The 15,866-nt window shown below is 35.9% G+C and overlaps 2 protein-coding genes across 2 annotated transcripts; one reads left to right on the forward strand and one right to left on the reverse strand.

Moving 5' to 3' along the window:
* The first annotated feature begins 10,850 nt into the window (after positions 1-10,850).
* LOC117118352 lies at positions 10,851-13,581 on the forward strand. The gene is made up of 3 exons (XM_033262919.1): positions 10,851-11,298; positions 11,425-11,683; positions 12,209-13,581. The coding sequence occupies exons 1-3, from the start codon at positions 10,851-10,853 to the stop codon at positions 12,516-12,518; spliced, it is 1,017 nt and encodes a 338-aa protein (XP_033118810.1). The 3' UTR covers positions 12,519-13,581.
* On the reverse strand, positions 12,776-15,852 carry LOC117118385. Its single transcript, XM_033262966.1, has 5 exons — positions 15,430-15,852; positions 14,806-14,978; positions 13,790-14,020; positions 13,421-13,585; positions 12,776-12,847 (listed from the first exon to the last, which is right to left on the reverse strand). Exons 1-5 carry the CDS (start codon positions 15,467-15,469, stop codon positions 12,776-12,778), a joined length of 681 nt encoding a protein of 226 aa, XP_033118857.1. The 5' UTR covers positions 15,470-15,852.
* Between the last annotated feature and the right edge of the window lie 14 nt (positions 15,853-15,866).

Here is a 15,866-nt window from a genome sequence, read left to right on the forward strand (position 1 = left end):
ACTCGCCCGTCGACAAAGCATTATGGTAGTCGTTCTTTTTCTTGGGCTTCTGTCTTTCTTTGGAATGCTCTGCCTATTACAATCTGACAGGCAACTTCCATTGATGATTTTAAGGCAGCTTTAAAAACTCACCTTTTTAGTTTGTATTTTTCTTAATTTTTTCCCGAATTTTATTTTTACTGTTAAGCGCATTGAGGCTTTAGCATAATGCGCTATATAAGCCAAAATTATTATTATTATTATTATTATTATTATTATTATTATTATTATTATTATTATTATTATTATTTCTCTGTCTGCCATGCATGCTCTACAAAGCTTATTTGCCTTTGGTGACATAAACCCAAACATATCATGTAATGCATGCAAGAGTCCCCTGCCACAGATGTCAGGGTACCCCGTACACAGGTAGGTCCAGTATCTAAATTAAGCATGACACCTGTGTCTGATTCAAGTTGTTTAATTTCCTCTACAAATTGTCGCAGAAGTGGTTCAAAACCGTTTTTTTAATGTCTTCTGAATAGGCGAGCCAACAGGTGAATAAATTTACTATTTGAATTAACAGCTCGTGGAAGATTTTCTAGGCACAAATAAAACATAGCTAATTTATGTACTGTTCTCTTGGACCCAATTGGGTTGACAACCTCAATATCATCATAATATAGTTGCAACCTAAGAGCATTGGGATATTCAAAAAACATGCCATGGTTTTTGTACTGAATCCCATCTCTATAAGTTGATAATCTTTGTTTATCAATATAGGCATGTTATTCACTTTGTATCATCTCCCTCACAATTGGATTTTTGAGAACTTCAAGTGTCTCAAGAAGTGGAATACACTGAAATGTTTCAGTCAAAATTTTTTGTTTCACGGTTCCTGTAGATCTATCGAAAACCTGGTCATACCAATTGACAAAATTGCACAAAATTCAAAATTCTTGCGAAAGTATTCATTCTGTTGATACACAGTTTCTAACCCATTATATGGGTTGCATAACAGGTTAAATTGTTCCATCAGATCTTGAACATCTTGAGACTGTATGTCAACATTATTCGCCAATAAAGTTTTGGTCTTTCAAAATTCCCAGGTTATTTTCGAAGATCATTTTAGTGCCATTCATAACATTTGACAAACCAGTGAAAGTAAGTGATTATGAAAACTTCATTTGTAAAATAAAAGATGCTACTTCTAGCTTAAGCTTTTCTTCATCCAACTTAACCTGTGGTATTTCATCAATCACCTCATTATCCTCACCAGAAAGTGCATCACTCATCGTTCCATCATCCCTACCATTATGTATGCCTTCAGGGTTACCGCCATTTATTTCTATGTTTTCAACGTTATACGCAGGGACATCAATATTATTGCCAATATGGAATCGGTTAATGTGATGAAGGAAAGAATCCATGTGGTTAAAAGTCTGCATACAAAAATTCTGGTGACAGGTAAAATGTTCGAAATTGCCAATTTGATGAAAATTTCTTAAGTGGTATGCAAGAGTTCTGGTACTGTTTAATTCTTTAGGACATTTAAAACATACAACCATATTTGTTTCAGCTTGCGATATACTACTTTAAACAACACAGTAGTTACTTACTCGCTTAGGTTTTCAGCACATTTATTCTCCAATTTTGTTGATGTTGTCTTAAGCCTTGCCCAGAAACTTCTAAGTGATGAGCTGGCAGTGTATGTGTTTATGCCATAAACAAAAGCATCGACGAAGAAATTGTAGAATGTGTGGACACATCCAGAAAATTCAACACTGAAAATATAGTGAATTTTAAATAGAAGGTAAAATGCTGCAAGAGCTGTTGTTCCGGCAGGCACACTGGTATTGTCGCATATGACATAGTGTTGGGTTTGTGGGCGTCCCCAGACATAGCAGAAAAGGTTGAGCATATTTATCATCCTTGGTTTCAGCAAAAGACATTATATCAGTACCAATCTGTAAGAGGAAATAAACACTTTATTTCACTTGCTAATACTAAATTATAATACTAATTGCAATTACATAAGTAAGCAATGCTTGTTAAAATAGTGAAATGCAGAAAATAATTAATGATTAAAATGAAAATAATAACAAAAGACAGGTTATCAAATTATCGAGAATGACAATAATTGTGAAATATATGGTTAAGTTTGAATATGGTGAAGTGGAGCAGTTCGTCAAGGTTCGTGTCTGATGGAGTGTGGGATGATTTTTGGTGGTACAGTAATTTTTCAACATGCGCGAGCAACCTGAGACAAAGAATTAATTTCGTTTGGCCCTTACGCACATTTTGAGTAAGTCTTGGTGTGACAACATGCAAAAATGAATACCGAGAGAACATGTATTCTGTTTCTTAAAAAAATTTGGTACATTATCAAAATGAAATTATATTTACTGGTTTGTGTTGGAAAACGTAATTTACTGCATCAACCCTGCTACTTGCAGACTTTTTCCTTTATTTAGAAGAATATGCATTAGATGATGGCAGCATTGCTACAAGGAGTTTAAGTGCACATAGGTCAACTGCAAATGAGAGAGAACATGGTAAAAAAATTCAGGTTTGGATACAGATCAGCATACAAAATGTTCATCCCACCTCATACCATAGCCCTAGGCTAGTACGACTAGAGCATACCATACCCCTAGGCTAGTAAGCCTAAAGCAGACCATAATCCTAGTCTAAGACAAGTAGCACGAATCCATGGTGTATAATGACAAGGCATAGATAGCTCCACTACAAGCCTTCCAGACCGTTGCTCCTTTGAGCTCTGTAAGATAAGATCGCGCTCGGCTGCATGTGTAGGCAATTTGTTCGCAGCAGTAACAAGCAGGGGTAAGAAATATCAAATGTTGTTTTCCCCCTGTAAATAAATCCTGTGTTGGGATTTAGAGGGTTATCCTGATATAAACATTGATGACTTGTCTTGTTTTGCGTTTTTGTTTCTCTGTATTCTATTTTTTCTGGTTTGTGATGTTGTTATCTTGATATCTAATAAATCAAATAAAAAAAATCAAAGTTCTAAACAATTTCCAATTTACATAGTAAGTTCATATCCTGGAACACAGGCACAGTAAACTGTAAGTTCAACTGAAAATAACATTATATTTTAACCATCATCCCACTTCTGGTGGGCTGACAACAACAGTCCAGCTTAAGAGCTCTCAGGCTCTTTCCGGGCAACCTCCATGATGGCACCCAAAAAATCAACTTTTCAATTAGTTAACAACGAACTGCTAACACCAAATTATATTTCGAAATCCAAAACAATCTAATAGAATGAATGAAAAATACTGTAGGTTTCTGATATTAATTATAATATACAGTTAAACTTGCCTAATTCGATTGTGCCTATAAAGTCAAATAATTCGTTCTTATTTTACATGCCAAATTGTGTTGTTTTCCATTAAATAACAATCTGTAAATCAAATTTTATGCAAGTCAAAACAATATTTCAATGGCATTTTGGATTCGACTTAGGCAAGTTCAACTGTATATAGCCTTTAGATGTTCTTTTAAAAAATTGCAAACTCAACTAAATTGATTAATATCTATTACACATGATAATGAACTAAACCTATCTAAATCTTACCAAAGATGGCATGTCCCTGTATCTTGGGAAATGACTTAGAGCATCAGTAATTGTTAGCCCATGCATTATATTTTTGCGGTGGTTTCTTTTGTCCTTAAATGGACTCATTTGAGAAGTGTTTTCTCTTGAGGGGGGATGGTGTTTCATCCATTCCACTTGAATAAATAAATAAAATAACATATTGTACTGACAGTAAAATAAATATTTTCAGCAGAATGAACATTAAATACTAACTATTTTCAGGTGTGCTTAATCAAAATAAACATTTTTACAACATGTTTGCTGTTAAGATTTATCATATTTATTGTTTCACTGCTTTTAAACAAAATTGCAATGGCTATGGCCTTTATTATCAGAAAATGAGAAAGGGTCACGGAAAATTACTAATTCAATTACATATATTAACTTTCCCATGACTGTATATTGTAATATAATTGTATAAAAGTTAATTGTTAATAATAATTAATATTCAGTAAAGTTAGCCAGGCCCGGAGAAGGGGCCTAAGTCAGGATTTAACAATAGACTCTGCATATGGCCTAGATTTATATAAACAAGGATTAGACTACAATGGGGCTGGGTAGCTGCCACCAAAAGTTTTAGGATTTTAAATTTACTTTCAAATGTGGAAGTGATTTTGAAAGTTTGATATGACATTTAAAAAGACTTGAATTTTGAAAGTGTGCCGTGAATTTTTAAAGGGTGCCGTGGTTTTAAATGTGTGTGGTGAATTTTTAAACTGTGCCACGACTTTTTAATTCAAGTGTGCCGGGTGGTTTTAAAAGTTGTAGCCGTGAATTTTGAAAGTGTGCTGTACTATCACTAGTGGAACTTCATTTATTTGAAATGTATTCATGATATAAGAAAGCGACTCTTATACTGTATATTACTACCTTCTTTAACACATCTTCAGTCAGTTGATCATCTGCAACTTCTGTTGCTGGTCCCTTGCGTTTCAATTTATTTGGAAGACGGCTAACCCTCTTTCGAATTGTTGCCTTGGATGCATGCAGTGTTTTGAGTTTATACTCAATGAAGCCATAAACATTATGATAAAAATGCTCCTACCATGGAACAAGAAAAAAATTAACATTAGTTTGAATTTGACTATACATTATAAAATACAGTTAAACTTGCCTAATTCGATTGTGCTTATAAAGTCAAATAATTTGATCTTATTTTACATGCCAAATTGTGTTGTTTTCCATTAAATAACAATCTGTAAGTCAAATTTTATGCAATTCAAAACAATATTTCAATGGCATTTTGGATTCGACTTAGGCAAGTTCAACTGTATATAGCCTTTAGATGTTCATTTAAAAAATTTCAAACTCAACTAAATTGATTAATATCTATTACACATGATAATGAACTAAACCTATCTAAATCTTACCAAAGATGGCATGTCCCTGTATCTTGGGAAATGACTTAGAGCATCAGTAATTGTTAGCCCATGCATTATATTTTTGCGGTGGTTTCTTGTGTCCTTAAAGTATGTTCTCATTTGAGAAGTGTTTTCTCTTGAGGGGGGATGGTGTTTCATCCATTCCACCTGAATAAATAGATAAAATAGGGTACGCCAATACCTTTCCGCAGTTCCGTTTTAAAGGGGGGATTCAGGTGATGAGAACTCTTGTTTTATACCTTTATTTCTTATAATAGTAATAAATTCCTGACCAGTGAATTCGCGACCGTTATTACACCTTAGTCGTTTGATTTGACCAATCGGGGAACAGTCAGCCAGGAACTGGATTAATGCTGTTTTGGCCTCTGGAGGTGAGGTGACTCTTTGACCTGAGGAGGTAAGTAGATACAAGACCTGAGAAATCATCAACAAATGATATTACATATTTAAAACCATCCTTCCCAATGGGATCAATCGGGCCAGCTAGATCAGTGTGTATTAATTCTAATGGCCGGTTTGCCCTTCTATCGGATTCTCTGTTTCGAGAGTTAGTAAATTTCCCCTTAATACATACATCACATGTAGGTTCACCATTCTCCGAACCTTTATCAATATTCATACCATTTACAACACTCTCAAGTTGGATTAAATCCTTCTTATTGCAGTGTCTTAATACTTTATGCCAATAGTCAATAGATATGTTCATTTGATCATTTTCACCTACTTCCAAATGATAAAGACCATTTATGACCTTAAGGTCAAAGGTTACTCCATCCTTCTTCATCCAACTGCTTTCTTTCTTGAAAACTAACTCAACACCACTCTCAGTTGCCTTTTTCACACTAAATATGCCTTGTGGATATGTCGGGCAATATAGGGCATTTGTTAATATGGCTTCTACGCATTGGCGATCAAGTGAATCTTTGCATCTCCTCGTTTCACAGCACTTCCATACATTTTGGTGCCATCCGCAAGCTCAATGCAGTGGTTTATCTGCTTAAAATTCGGATCAATTCTTATGAAGGTGTCTTTGTTGACTACATGTGATGTGGCACCTGTGTCTACAATCAAGCCATCATTTAATTTCTTATTTTCACTGATGTGAAAGTTGAAAGTGTGCAACTGGGCCCGTAACCTGTAGGATTGGTACTCATGTTTGACAAAAATGATAATATATTCTCAATTATAATGTCAACATCTCAAAATACATTTATTCAATACTGTCACGATGCTGCCAAAAAATTATATGATGAGGTGACATCAACAAAAATTAGTACCTTTCCTCCTCTTATACCAGCCTGAAGGTAGGCCATTTTGGCTAACTTGGAAACACACAGTGAATTTTAAGTGTTTTATTGCGTAACGTAAATTTGAAGCGTGTTTTTTTTTTGCTAGCCCTCAAATGAGTAACACATTTTTAGCGTCACGATACACAGTAATAACGTGTTAAAAAATGCTTGGTTTAACAAAATAAATTTAATTAAAGGAGAATATGCAGAGGGATGTATTTAATTATACAACCGAGACAAAATTATTTCAGATCTGTTAGAGCAGTACCTTCTTCCATAAACAGTAGGACTACAAATTAATTATTGTGATTCTTAATAATTCATTTTATTATATTTTTATGCACACCTCTGTACCCAGAACCAATATACAACACATTGTAAGTCAAGAATGGTTTTCTTTCCTTTCTGGTGGTCATGGCAGTGCAGTCATACAGTAGTATTCAGAATTCATTTTTAGAACATGTCCGATCCACTTCCTCCTTCTTACTTTCACATCATCCCTGATTATATTTACCTTGGTTTTGTGAATTATTCTGCATTAGACACATATGGACAACTGATTTTTTTTTTTAAATCGTCTTAAGCATTTAAATTACATTTCCAGTTTCTTATTATCTCTCTCAATAATTTCCCATGTCTCACAGGGCCGTATAATTAGTACAGATTCAACAAGTAGTGAAGAATCTGATTTTATGTAAAAATAAATGTAATAATTTTTCTCCCCGACGAATTGCGAATTTTCTCCCGGACGGTGGCGGGGGAAGGGGAGCTCTCCCCGACTTGGGGCCCTGGCCCCGCCCATTCGCTGGCCCACCCCTGCTTTTTTAGCGAATGGTATTGTAATAATTGTAATATTCTACATTAGCTAGCGATAGTGATTATATTAGCTGTGATGTAATTTTCGTTTCTACATTAGCTGTTGAGCGTTCTACATAAGCTAGAGTTGATTTTCTTTTTAGTACATAAACTGTTGGTGTTTCTACATTAGCGGGGAGTTTTACTACATAAGCTGTGGAGTGTGCTACATTAACAGTTGTTACTACATAGCTGTTGTTTTCTACATTAGCGGTTGTAACACCCCCCGTGTTTACTGATAATAGCTTCTAGGTATCATGAATTTGTCAACCTCATTAAGCTTGCGACCCTCCGTCAATCTCAATATATAATAATTTTTGGTGTTATTATTAATCCTTTTAATTCCTTATATTTATTTTAAACCCTGCTTTCTCAGCAAATTCATGTAGTTTTATTACCTTTGTTTGCATAATTATGATGAACACGGAAGACGTTAAATGTTATCTGCTCTCAAGTTTGGTCATAAATTATCCTCTTATTCATATATTGTTTCCTCTGGTTATTTTTTCCTCCATTCTGACTCGACTCAATCATTTAAAACTGCACATTTTTGTTTCTTTGAATAGAATCTTTATCAGCTTCATGATTTTGTCAAGAATGAACGCACCAAAAAGCACGTCGTACCTAGGATAAAAACTGCGTGAACGTTAACAGCAGACTATAACTATGGAATAAAATAGATTTAAAATAAATTAAGAAAGCCAAAACGGACACTATATTATATCAACCATATTTGTTAGAAATAACCTGTGTTTTTTTTTTGTTTTTTTTTTTCTCTCTTGTTTAATAATGACCAATAAGCCGCGGATTCAAAGCGGGGCTAAACGGGCAATGCAATTCTTTCACAATTTGAAAACTTGGTTCCGTCATACCTATTTCACATTATTTATGAGTAAATCTTTCCTTCACCCTACTGCTATATTTTATTCCTAGTTCCTTTAAATTCCTAATTTTACAATAAAAAAAATTATAAAACATTGCTTCATTTTGATTTTTACACTGATTTCTGTGCAGGGTGTTGAACATTAATATATATTTATTCATTTTGTTTTTTGGCAATACCGTACATAAAAAAACATGACATGCTTTTAAATTGTTAAATGTACAAAACATTTCAGCTGATACCTACCAAAATGTGCAAAATCAATAAAGAAATTTACCAATTTTTAAAGAAGTTTTTAAACTTTATCTTTGGTCCCATTTTTATGTCAGTTGCTGTACGATGTTAGAGTTTACCTACATGCTATTTTAGTTTCATTCATTTTTCGTCGTTGGATTCATGTATTTGATGCAAGGTCATTTTATAAAAAAATATTTTATAAAATATTATGTTCATTTCACTGAGAGAAAAAAAAATGTGGGTTTTCGTTTTTCGTTCTTTGTTTTGTAGACACCCATGGGTGTCTATAAAACGAAGACCCTTATCTCATCCATCCCATGTTGATTTCACTACCAAATGACCGATGCTGCACATATGCATTACTATGCAACATTCCTACTGCTTATTTTAACTAGAAATTAGTTTGTGAATGAAATATTCAAGGCCTTTGTAGGCCCCACAAAATACGCGTACCGTTAGGCCAAGCCACTTTTGTTTGAGGGCAGCAGCGCCAAGAAGCGCCCTGCTGCCAGCCATGGAACAATGGCTGCCGCTTTGGAACTGGAATAAAAAGTAAATAATTAAATTGACTCCGATTCAGGAAATAATGTGCTAAAAAGACGAATACTATATATACATAGCATGAAGTAATTTAAATACATTATTTTCATCACGATTGAGAGAAAAAAATGTGGGTCTTCGGTTTTAGGTCTTCGTTTTGTAGACACCCATATGGGTGTATAAAACGAAGACCTTTGATAATTTCACAAACTAAAGTTCAAATAACCTCGTAATTGTGATTTTGTGACAGCCAGGTGTATTATTATCAAAACAAAAGAGAAAAAATAGGGGTCTTCGTTTTTGGGTCTTCGGTCTTGGCGGGCTTTGTTTTATAGACACCCATATAGGGTGTCTATAAAACGAAGACCTTTAATTATTTCTTGATATTCTTAATTTTTTTCCCGATGAAATAATGAAATACGTACTTGGCAACTGTTTTATGATGATTTTGAAATACTTACAATATGATAATTGCGAAATAATTGAAGGTCTTCGTTTTTCAGGTCTCCGGTCTTCGTTTTGTAGACACCCATATAGGGTGTCTATAAAACAAAGACCATTGAATATTTCACAAACAGACGGCCAAAAAATTTCGTAATTTTGATTTTGTGACAGCCAGGTTCATTATCATCAAAGATATTCACAGAGAAATTTCACTTGGCGTTTTCCGTCATTGCCTTTATATGTATCATTTTTATTCTAGCCGCAATGTGCTGGGGCGCCCATTATCCAGAAATATGGAAAGACCACGTTGTGTAAGATGAACGGTCTTTTTTTCCCCAAATTCAACAGGAAAAACTGCAACAATAAAATCGCCTTTAATTAATTTGCCTTATAGATAGTAAGGTTGTTGGCATTTGAGCTTCCATTTGAACTAAATTTGCAATATATTTAAGTGTCATAGACGATGCTGTAACTCCAGGCATTCATAATAAAACAACAGTCTTCTGTACAGGTGTATCTGTTTAATTTTCCTTAACACCGTGAAAACTCATTGCTGGGTTTTGGATACCTTAAAGTTAAGTTTCTCTTCTGGTTGTATTGTAATATTAATATCTTCCTCCATGCAATATTATAGTTGTCCACTATGTAGTGGAGTTTGTGTCTTTCTTCTCTCTCTCGCTCACTATCAAACTTTGTTGTGGAGGTACTTGTACTTGTAAAGTTTACTCGGAGAAAAACTGTTTCTGTTTAAAACTCTACTTTATTCTCTATACTACAACACTACAAACTGTATGTACAATATTTACAAGGAAGGCTGTTTGACGTGGTGTTGCCTTCAAGGTATAAGAAGGAAGTCTAGTACATGATGTGCAATGCAAAAATGTCTTGAATTTGGAATATCATTTAAGATTTCATCGATTTTGGCTTGAAATATGCCTGGTGAAACATTTAATCCTTGTGCTAATCGTTTGTAGTAGTAATGTTTTCCTCCGTGTTAGGATTCTATCCATGTATATTGTTGGGTTTTCTTGGTCAATGGTACACAATGAAAGGCTGATTGATTTTAAATCAATTATGCTTAAGACATGTGCGTTTGCGTTTCCTATAGTTTTTAATGCTTCTGCAAGTAGTGGAAATGGATGGTTAATGCGCTGAATTCTCGAGTTCAGGTAGCGGAAATCTGTAACAACCCGTTTGTCTGTGGTATTTTTCTTTGATACTAATAATACAGGAGACGTGATATGCCTGGTGGCCTGTAGCTAAAATGCCTAATTTAACTCTACGTCAATAATTTTCTTATCATTTTCAGTTGCGAAGCACAGTCTGATAAAGAAAAGCCCCTCTCCCACCTAGGTTGATTTCATCCAGGAGTCGCACGAGTTAAAAACTCGTGAAACTCGTGATCTCCATACGGGCTTACTACGTGTTAGCTACGAATGATGTACGACCTTACGGAGTTGGGTACGAGTTATGTAAGAATTATTGCCGAGCGAAACACCGAGTTTACTAGGAGCTTACGAGATTATTATGAGCGTTAGGAGTTGTACCGAATTAGATATTAGGTAAGGGCATTCCAAGCTATTAGAATTGACGTTCTGTTTTGCAAATTCGCATACAACATGGAAGCCAACAGAAATATTTTGGTGCTCCTAGAAGAAGAGCTACTTATAAATGCTGCCATTGCGGCTGTTTTAGTTGCTAGGAGCCAACGTAGGGGAAGGATGAAGAAAAGAAAAAGGCGTTTTTGGACTAGACCCTGGTTAATGCGCAGGTCTTTGCATGGACAATACGAAGCTTTAATGTCAGAAATGGCAATGGAGGACCACACTGGATTTAGGAACTTTCAGCGAATTGATCCTGAACTTTTTCAGGAAATGTTGGTTCGTGTTAGTCCAAGGATCCGAAAGCAGGATACCAGAATGAGAAGGGCACTTGATCCGGGATTGCGACTGGCCATCACCCTGCGATACCTTGCCACTGGGGACTCTTACAAGAGTCTGGAATACGGATTCCGGGTGGCAAATAACTCGATATCTAAACTGGTGCCGGAAATAGGAGCACCAGATGGTAAACATATCGCCATCAAATGTCCTCGAAATGGCGGTTCCATGTATTACAATTATATTAATGGCATTAGTTGACGCAGACGCAGGTTTCTTTATGTTGACATTGGCGCCAATGGCTGGTGTTCAGATGGCGGAGTTTTCCAAGACTGTACTTTGCGTGATGCATTGGAGAAGGGCAAATTGGGGCTACCAGAGCCAGCACCGCTACCAAACGATGATCAGCCTGTGCCGTACAGCATAGTAGCCGATGACGCATTCCAAATGCGTTCCTGGCTGATGAAGCCGTACCCACATCGACAGATGACTAGGCAACAGCGGATATTTAATTATAGATTGTCCCGTGCTCGCCGGGTTGTAGAGAACGCCTTTGGCATTTTGGCACACAGGTAAAAATGTAATTATTTTAAAAATACAATATAGGCAATGTTAGGCCTATATTTACTAAGGCCTATTAGTCAACTATAGAATTATAATAACCCAGTAACACAATGCATTTGTATATTTTAAAACTCTATGACATTTCATTTATTTACCAGTTGTCCTGGGGCGGATGTAGGAGGGGAAGGGGCGCAGACGGTACAATCACAGCCTCTATATTGTATTAAGAAAAATAATGGTTGTGTTGTATTGTATTGTTGATATGAATTACCGGTAAGATTTTTAAGGTACAAGAGTGCAATTTCCGGGCACCTTGAGGTCCATATTCTCACAATGTTCACACCCCATGTTTGGGCTGAGGTGGTATGCATTCTCACGCACACCCTACCGTCAAATTTTGCATCAGCCCCAGTTGTCCACATAATGTATGCCTATATTAGGAATATCTCTTCAGTCTATCTATTTAATTTCTTTTAAATTTAACTAATTTACTTTCGCATTGGGAAGTTATTTTATGCTGTGTTTTCCTTTAGGTTCCGCTGTACTCTTGGCACGTTTGAGCAAGACCCCAAAACAGTAGAGAGCATTGTGTTGGCTTGCTGCGTGCTACATAATCTACTCAGGTCCCGCTACCCTACCGTGGCCAACGACTTAATGGACGGGGAAGACCCGGACACACATGAAGTAATTCCAGGTCGGTGGCGGAAGCAAGAAGCACTGACAGCCCTGGAATACTTAAAAGGAAACAATACTACAAAGGCTGCCAAGGGCCAACGTGACTACCTGTGCTCCTATTACAACAACCCTGTTGGCAGTATCAGTTGGCAGAATAATATGATTTAAGGTATGTATGTATTTTGAAGAATAAAACAAATAAATAAAAATAAATATTTTAATTCCACAGTTAAACTATTTGCTTTCCTAAATAACCAAGTTCAACATTGAAATAAAACATGCCAACGAAGTATATATTACTTTATATAATATATAACTTTATTATATGTGATTAAATTTACATTAAACGAATAAATGTAAATTCAACAAGATATTTACTCATATTATTAAAATATTTGTTTAAAAACATGGTAAATGTAACATATTTAACAACGTATAATGTAATCAACACCATCTTTTTGTAAATGTTTCTCAATATCCATGTCGGACTTCAAATCCTATAAAATAACTACCCAAAAATTATAACTCATGCAATAGGAATGTGGTATAAGCAACAGATATGTATCATTCACAACTTTTTATCATATTTTAATGTTGAAGTATACAAAAGGTCTTTGATCTAAATGTAGTTGCCAAAATTTACTCTAAATTGGTGTAGATTTTATTTGCTCGGCTCAAATTTGAAGTGGGGAATATGTCTTCTGTAGACTCAACGTCAATGGGCATAGTGGCCGTATATGAAGCCAAGGATCCACCCGAGCTCGGTGTTTCTACAGATATGTACCTCCCCTGGGTCGGTAAACTTCCAAACGTAGGAGTTGGCGATAGACGGCAATTTGGGTGCCGGTCGGGAAACTGCGATAGGGGGATTGTATGTAGGGCTTCTGATGTTCGGAGCCTCCAGACACACTCAACAGAGACGACATAGGCGTGAGAGTGGAGAGTTGGGAGTAACGATGTGACGGAAAAATCCGGTAACCTTGAGAAGAACTCCGAGTATATAATTCGGACTGGTTAGGTGCTGCATGATGGCCAGTTGATGCAGAGTGTCTGACCACATACGATTGTACCAGCCTCATGTTGTCTATTGTAAACTGGTACCAGTTTTCACATGGAATAAGTTGTATCTGTGTTTTCATATACCCCATGTACGTCTCAACCTGCTGCTCGTGTGGAGACATTTCTTTGGCAAGAGCATTGCGGATTTTGGCCAATTCATCGGCACGGGTCAGTAACTGCAACGCAAAACAACAACAATTTTGGTTTAGTTAATTATACACCATGCTATGCTGATATTAAGTTATCAAACAAAGGCATGTGTCCATTCATTTTCTTTCAGAATTGTATGAATAAACAGCAAGAAGTTGCAATTCAATAAAATCAATTTGTCACTAGATAATAATGTATCACGACATAATAACATACAAAGCAATTTTCACCTTGCCGAGCACCTCAGATTCTTTAGTTTTAGTAGCCTTGCATTTTGGCCTGCTCTTGTTCTTGACCTTTCCCCTGGTCCCAGCTTCATCAGAGATCGAATCTGTGCTAACTTTCTCCATGGCATGAGGAGAATCTCCCTGACGATTATCCTCCTCCTCCTCTTTCTCATCATCGTCATCATCACCACCACTGGGTATGGCCATGGAATCTGATGTCTTAATATCTGGGAACTGCAACGTTAGTTATAGATTTTAGCATTCAAAATTTTGGCAATTTATGGGTTTCAAAGGCTTATTTAATCGATTTTAGAGTCTACTAATATGTAGAAAATACATACATATATTTTTTCCCCCGACGAATTGTGCTTTTCTCCCCGACTGGAGGGAGAGGAAGCTCTCCCTGGCGCTCCCCCCCGCTAGCGCCACCCCTGTTCAAGACAGTGGAGGGCATGTCTCGTTAATTATGAATACTTTTGTTTATTTTCAGGTTTTCATGACACAAGTTCGAAATGGTTTTTGGAAATGATTCCTGTCAAATCAGCTCAGATTGCCAGAGGAGTTCAACTTATTGTAATCGAGACATACAACATTGCATGTGACTAAAATACTTAAATGCGAACATATCTACATGACAATGAAACCTAGAGTTCATCCTTTTTTTGCTCTTTGGCTAAAGTATTTATAGACAATACAAAAATATTTTACACTTTAAAATGTTAATCTTTTTAAACATGCAAACCCAAATAAAAATTCCAGATTGTTTTTTGTATTTTATTTGTTTGTTTTTGTGTGGACACAGAAAAATAATTACAGATGATTATTTTTACATTAATTTTGTCAAAAAGTTTTTTGGGGAACCCCCTAAATACGCCACTGATTAAAACATTTTGCACAATTGTAAAACGTATTATCTACCGTATATGTCAGTAAAATAAAAAATGGCACTATTTTTTGTGCATTTGCAAAAAATAAATAATTAACAGTATGTTATTTACGCATTGCATTTTAAAGCACACCTTAGAAGTAGGCCTGCTTGGGATCCGGACAATGTGTTTTTCCAGAAAGCCGAAGGTTTGAACTACCCATGCATCACGGTCCGACATCAGTTGTGTTCCTTGGCCAGACTTTCGTTTGGTGATCTTGCCCACCTGGGACCTCATGGAGTCTAAAAACATTTTCAACTGCTTGTCTGAAAAAAAACCCAAAATTATGTAAACAATTTGCGTCATATTTACATTATTATAGGCCTACAGTTATTTCATGGATGCATGTATACGTATATTTAACGGTTAGACCTACATGTAAAGAGCTTGTGAGTGCATTACCAACTAAAATATTGAATAAACGTTTTATTTATACCGTCTGTTTTTTTATAGCCATGTTAATTTGTCTACAGTCCTATATACTTAGGCCTAGTTTATAAACTAGTAGGCCCTATACAGTATTAATAAAAGAAAATTTTAAACAAGTATAGAACTTTAAATCAGTCATAGGCCTATATCTAGTCGCAGACAATTATGTTCACCTATAATATAAATATATAAAACATTATTTTTGTACTATAAACATACTGTCCTACTACCAAAAATTATAAGCGTACACTTTGTTCTAAAGATTATAAAACGAAATTTCAAACTTACAAGTGCATGGAGGATCAAATGAATTGGCTTTCTCTTCCATAAGACGGCGCTTTTTGTCAGCATTTTTAAAGTCCCTGTGTCTTTTGTTATATAAACAGCTATTGTCACATTACCATTCCCCGATGGCCGCCTCTTCCTGTTCGGTGAATGCATAAGCCCGCTCCCTCTTTTTTTTTGGAATCTTCAGGCCTCTCTGATGAGGTATCTACAGCTGAAGGCGGAGGGCTAGGGCTCGAGGCAGTTTCATCGTTGTCTTGATTCATACGGTGCTCTTCGTCCTGAACATCCAGGTCCTCCTGTATGTAACTAGTATCTTCCTGATGAACATCTACCTCCACCACAAGTTGCGTATCAGTGTCAGAAGCATCTGGTATACCTCTCTCCTTCATTTTGTTTGATATGTTCTTAGTTCTGCTTCTTTTTGCTGACATATTGGT

Source organism: Anneissia japonica, unplaced genomic scaffold (genome assembly GCF_011630105.1).
Source record: "Anneissia japonica isolate Jap-2015-1 unplaced genomic scaffold, ASM1163010v1 scaffold695_len1296351_cov181, whole genome shotgun sequence".
Classification (NCBI taxonomy): domain Eukaryota; kingdom Metazoa; phylum Echinodermata; class Crinoidea; order Comatulida; family Comatulidae; genus Anneissia; species Anneissia japonica.

Bases quoted from the DNA above. Each gene is read 5' to 3' on its own strand.
- LOC117118385 (XM_033262966.1), bottom strand. From the start codon at position 15,469: ATGGAAGAGAAAGCCAATTCATTTGATCCTCCATGCACTT. The intron at 13,586-13,789 runs GTGAAAATTGCT...TTTGCGTTGCAG, and splicing joins AATCTGAGGTGCTCGGCAAG to TTACTGACCCGTGCCGATGA. The intron at 12,848-13,420 runs GTACAATCGTAT...GTTATTTTATAG, and splicing joins CAATAGACAACATGAGGCTG to GATTTGAAGTCCGACATGGA.
- LOC117118352 (XM_033262919.1), top strand. From the start codon at position 10,851: ATGGAAGCCAACAGAAATATTTTGGTGCTCCTAGAAGAAGAGCTACTT. The intron at 11,299-11,424 runs GTAAACATATCG...GCTGGTGTTCAG, and splicing joins GGAAATAGGAGCACCAGATG to ATGGCGGAGTTTTCCAAGAC. The intron at 11,684-12,208 runs GTAAAAATGTAA...GTTTTCCTTTAG, and splicing joins TTTGGCATTTTGGCACACAG to GTTCCGCTGTACTCTTGGCA.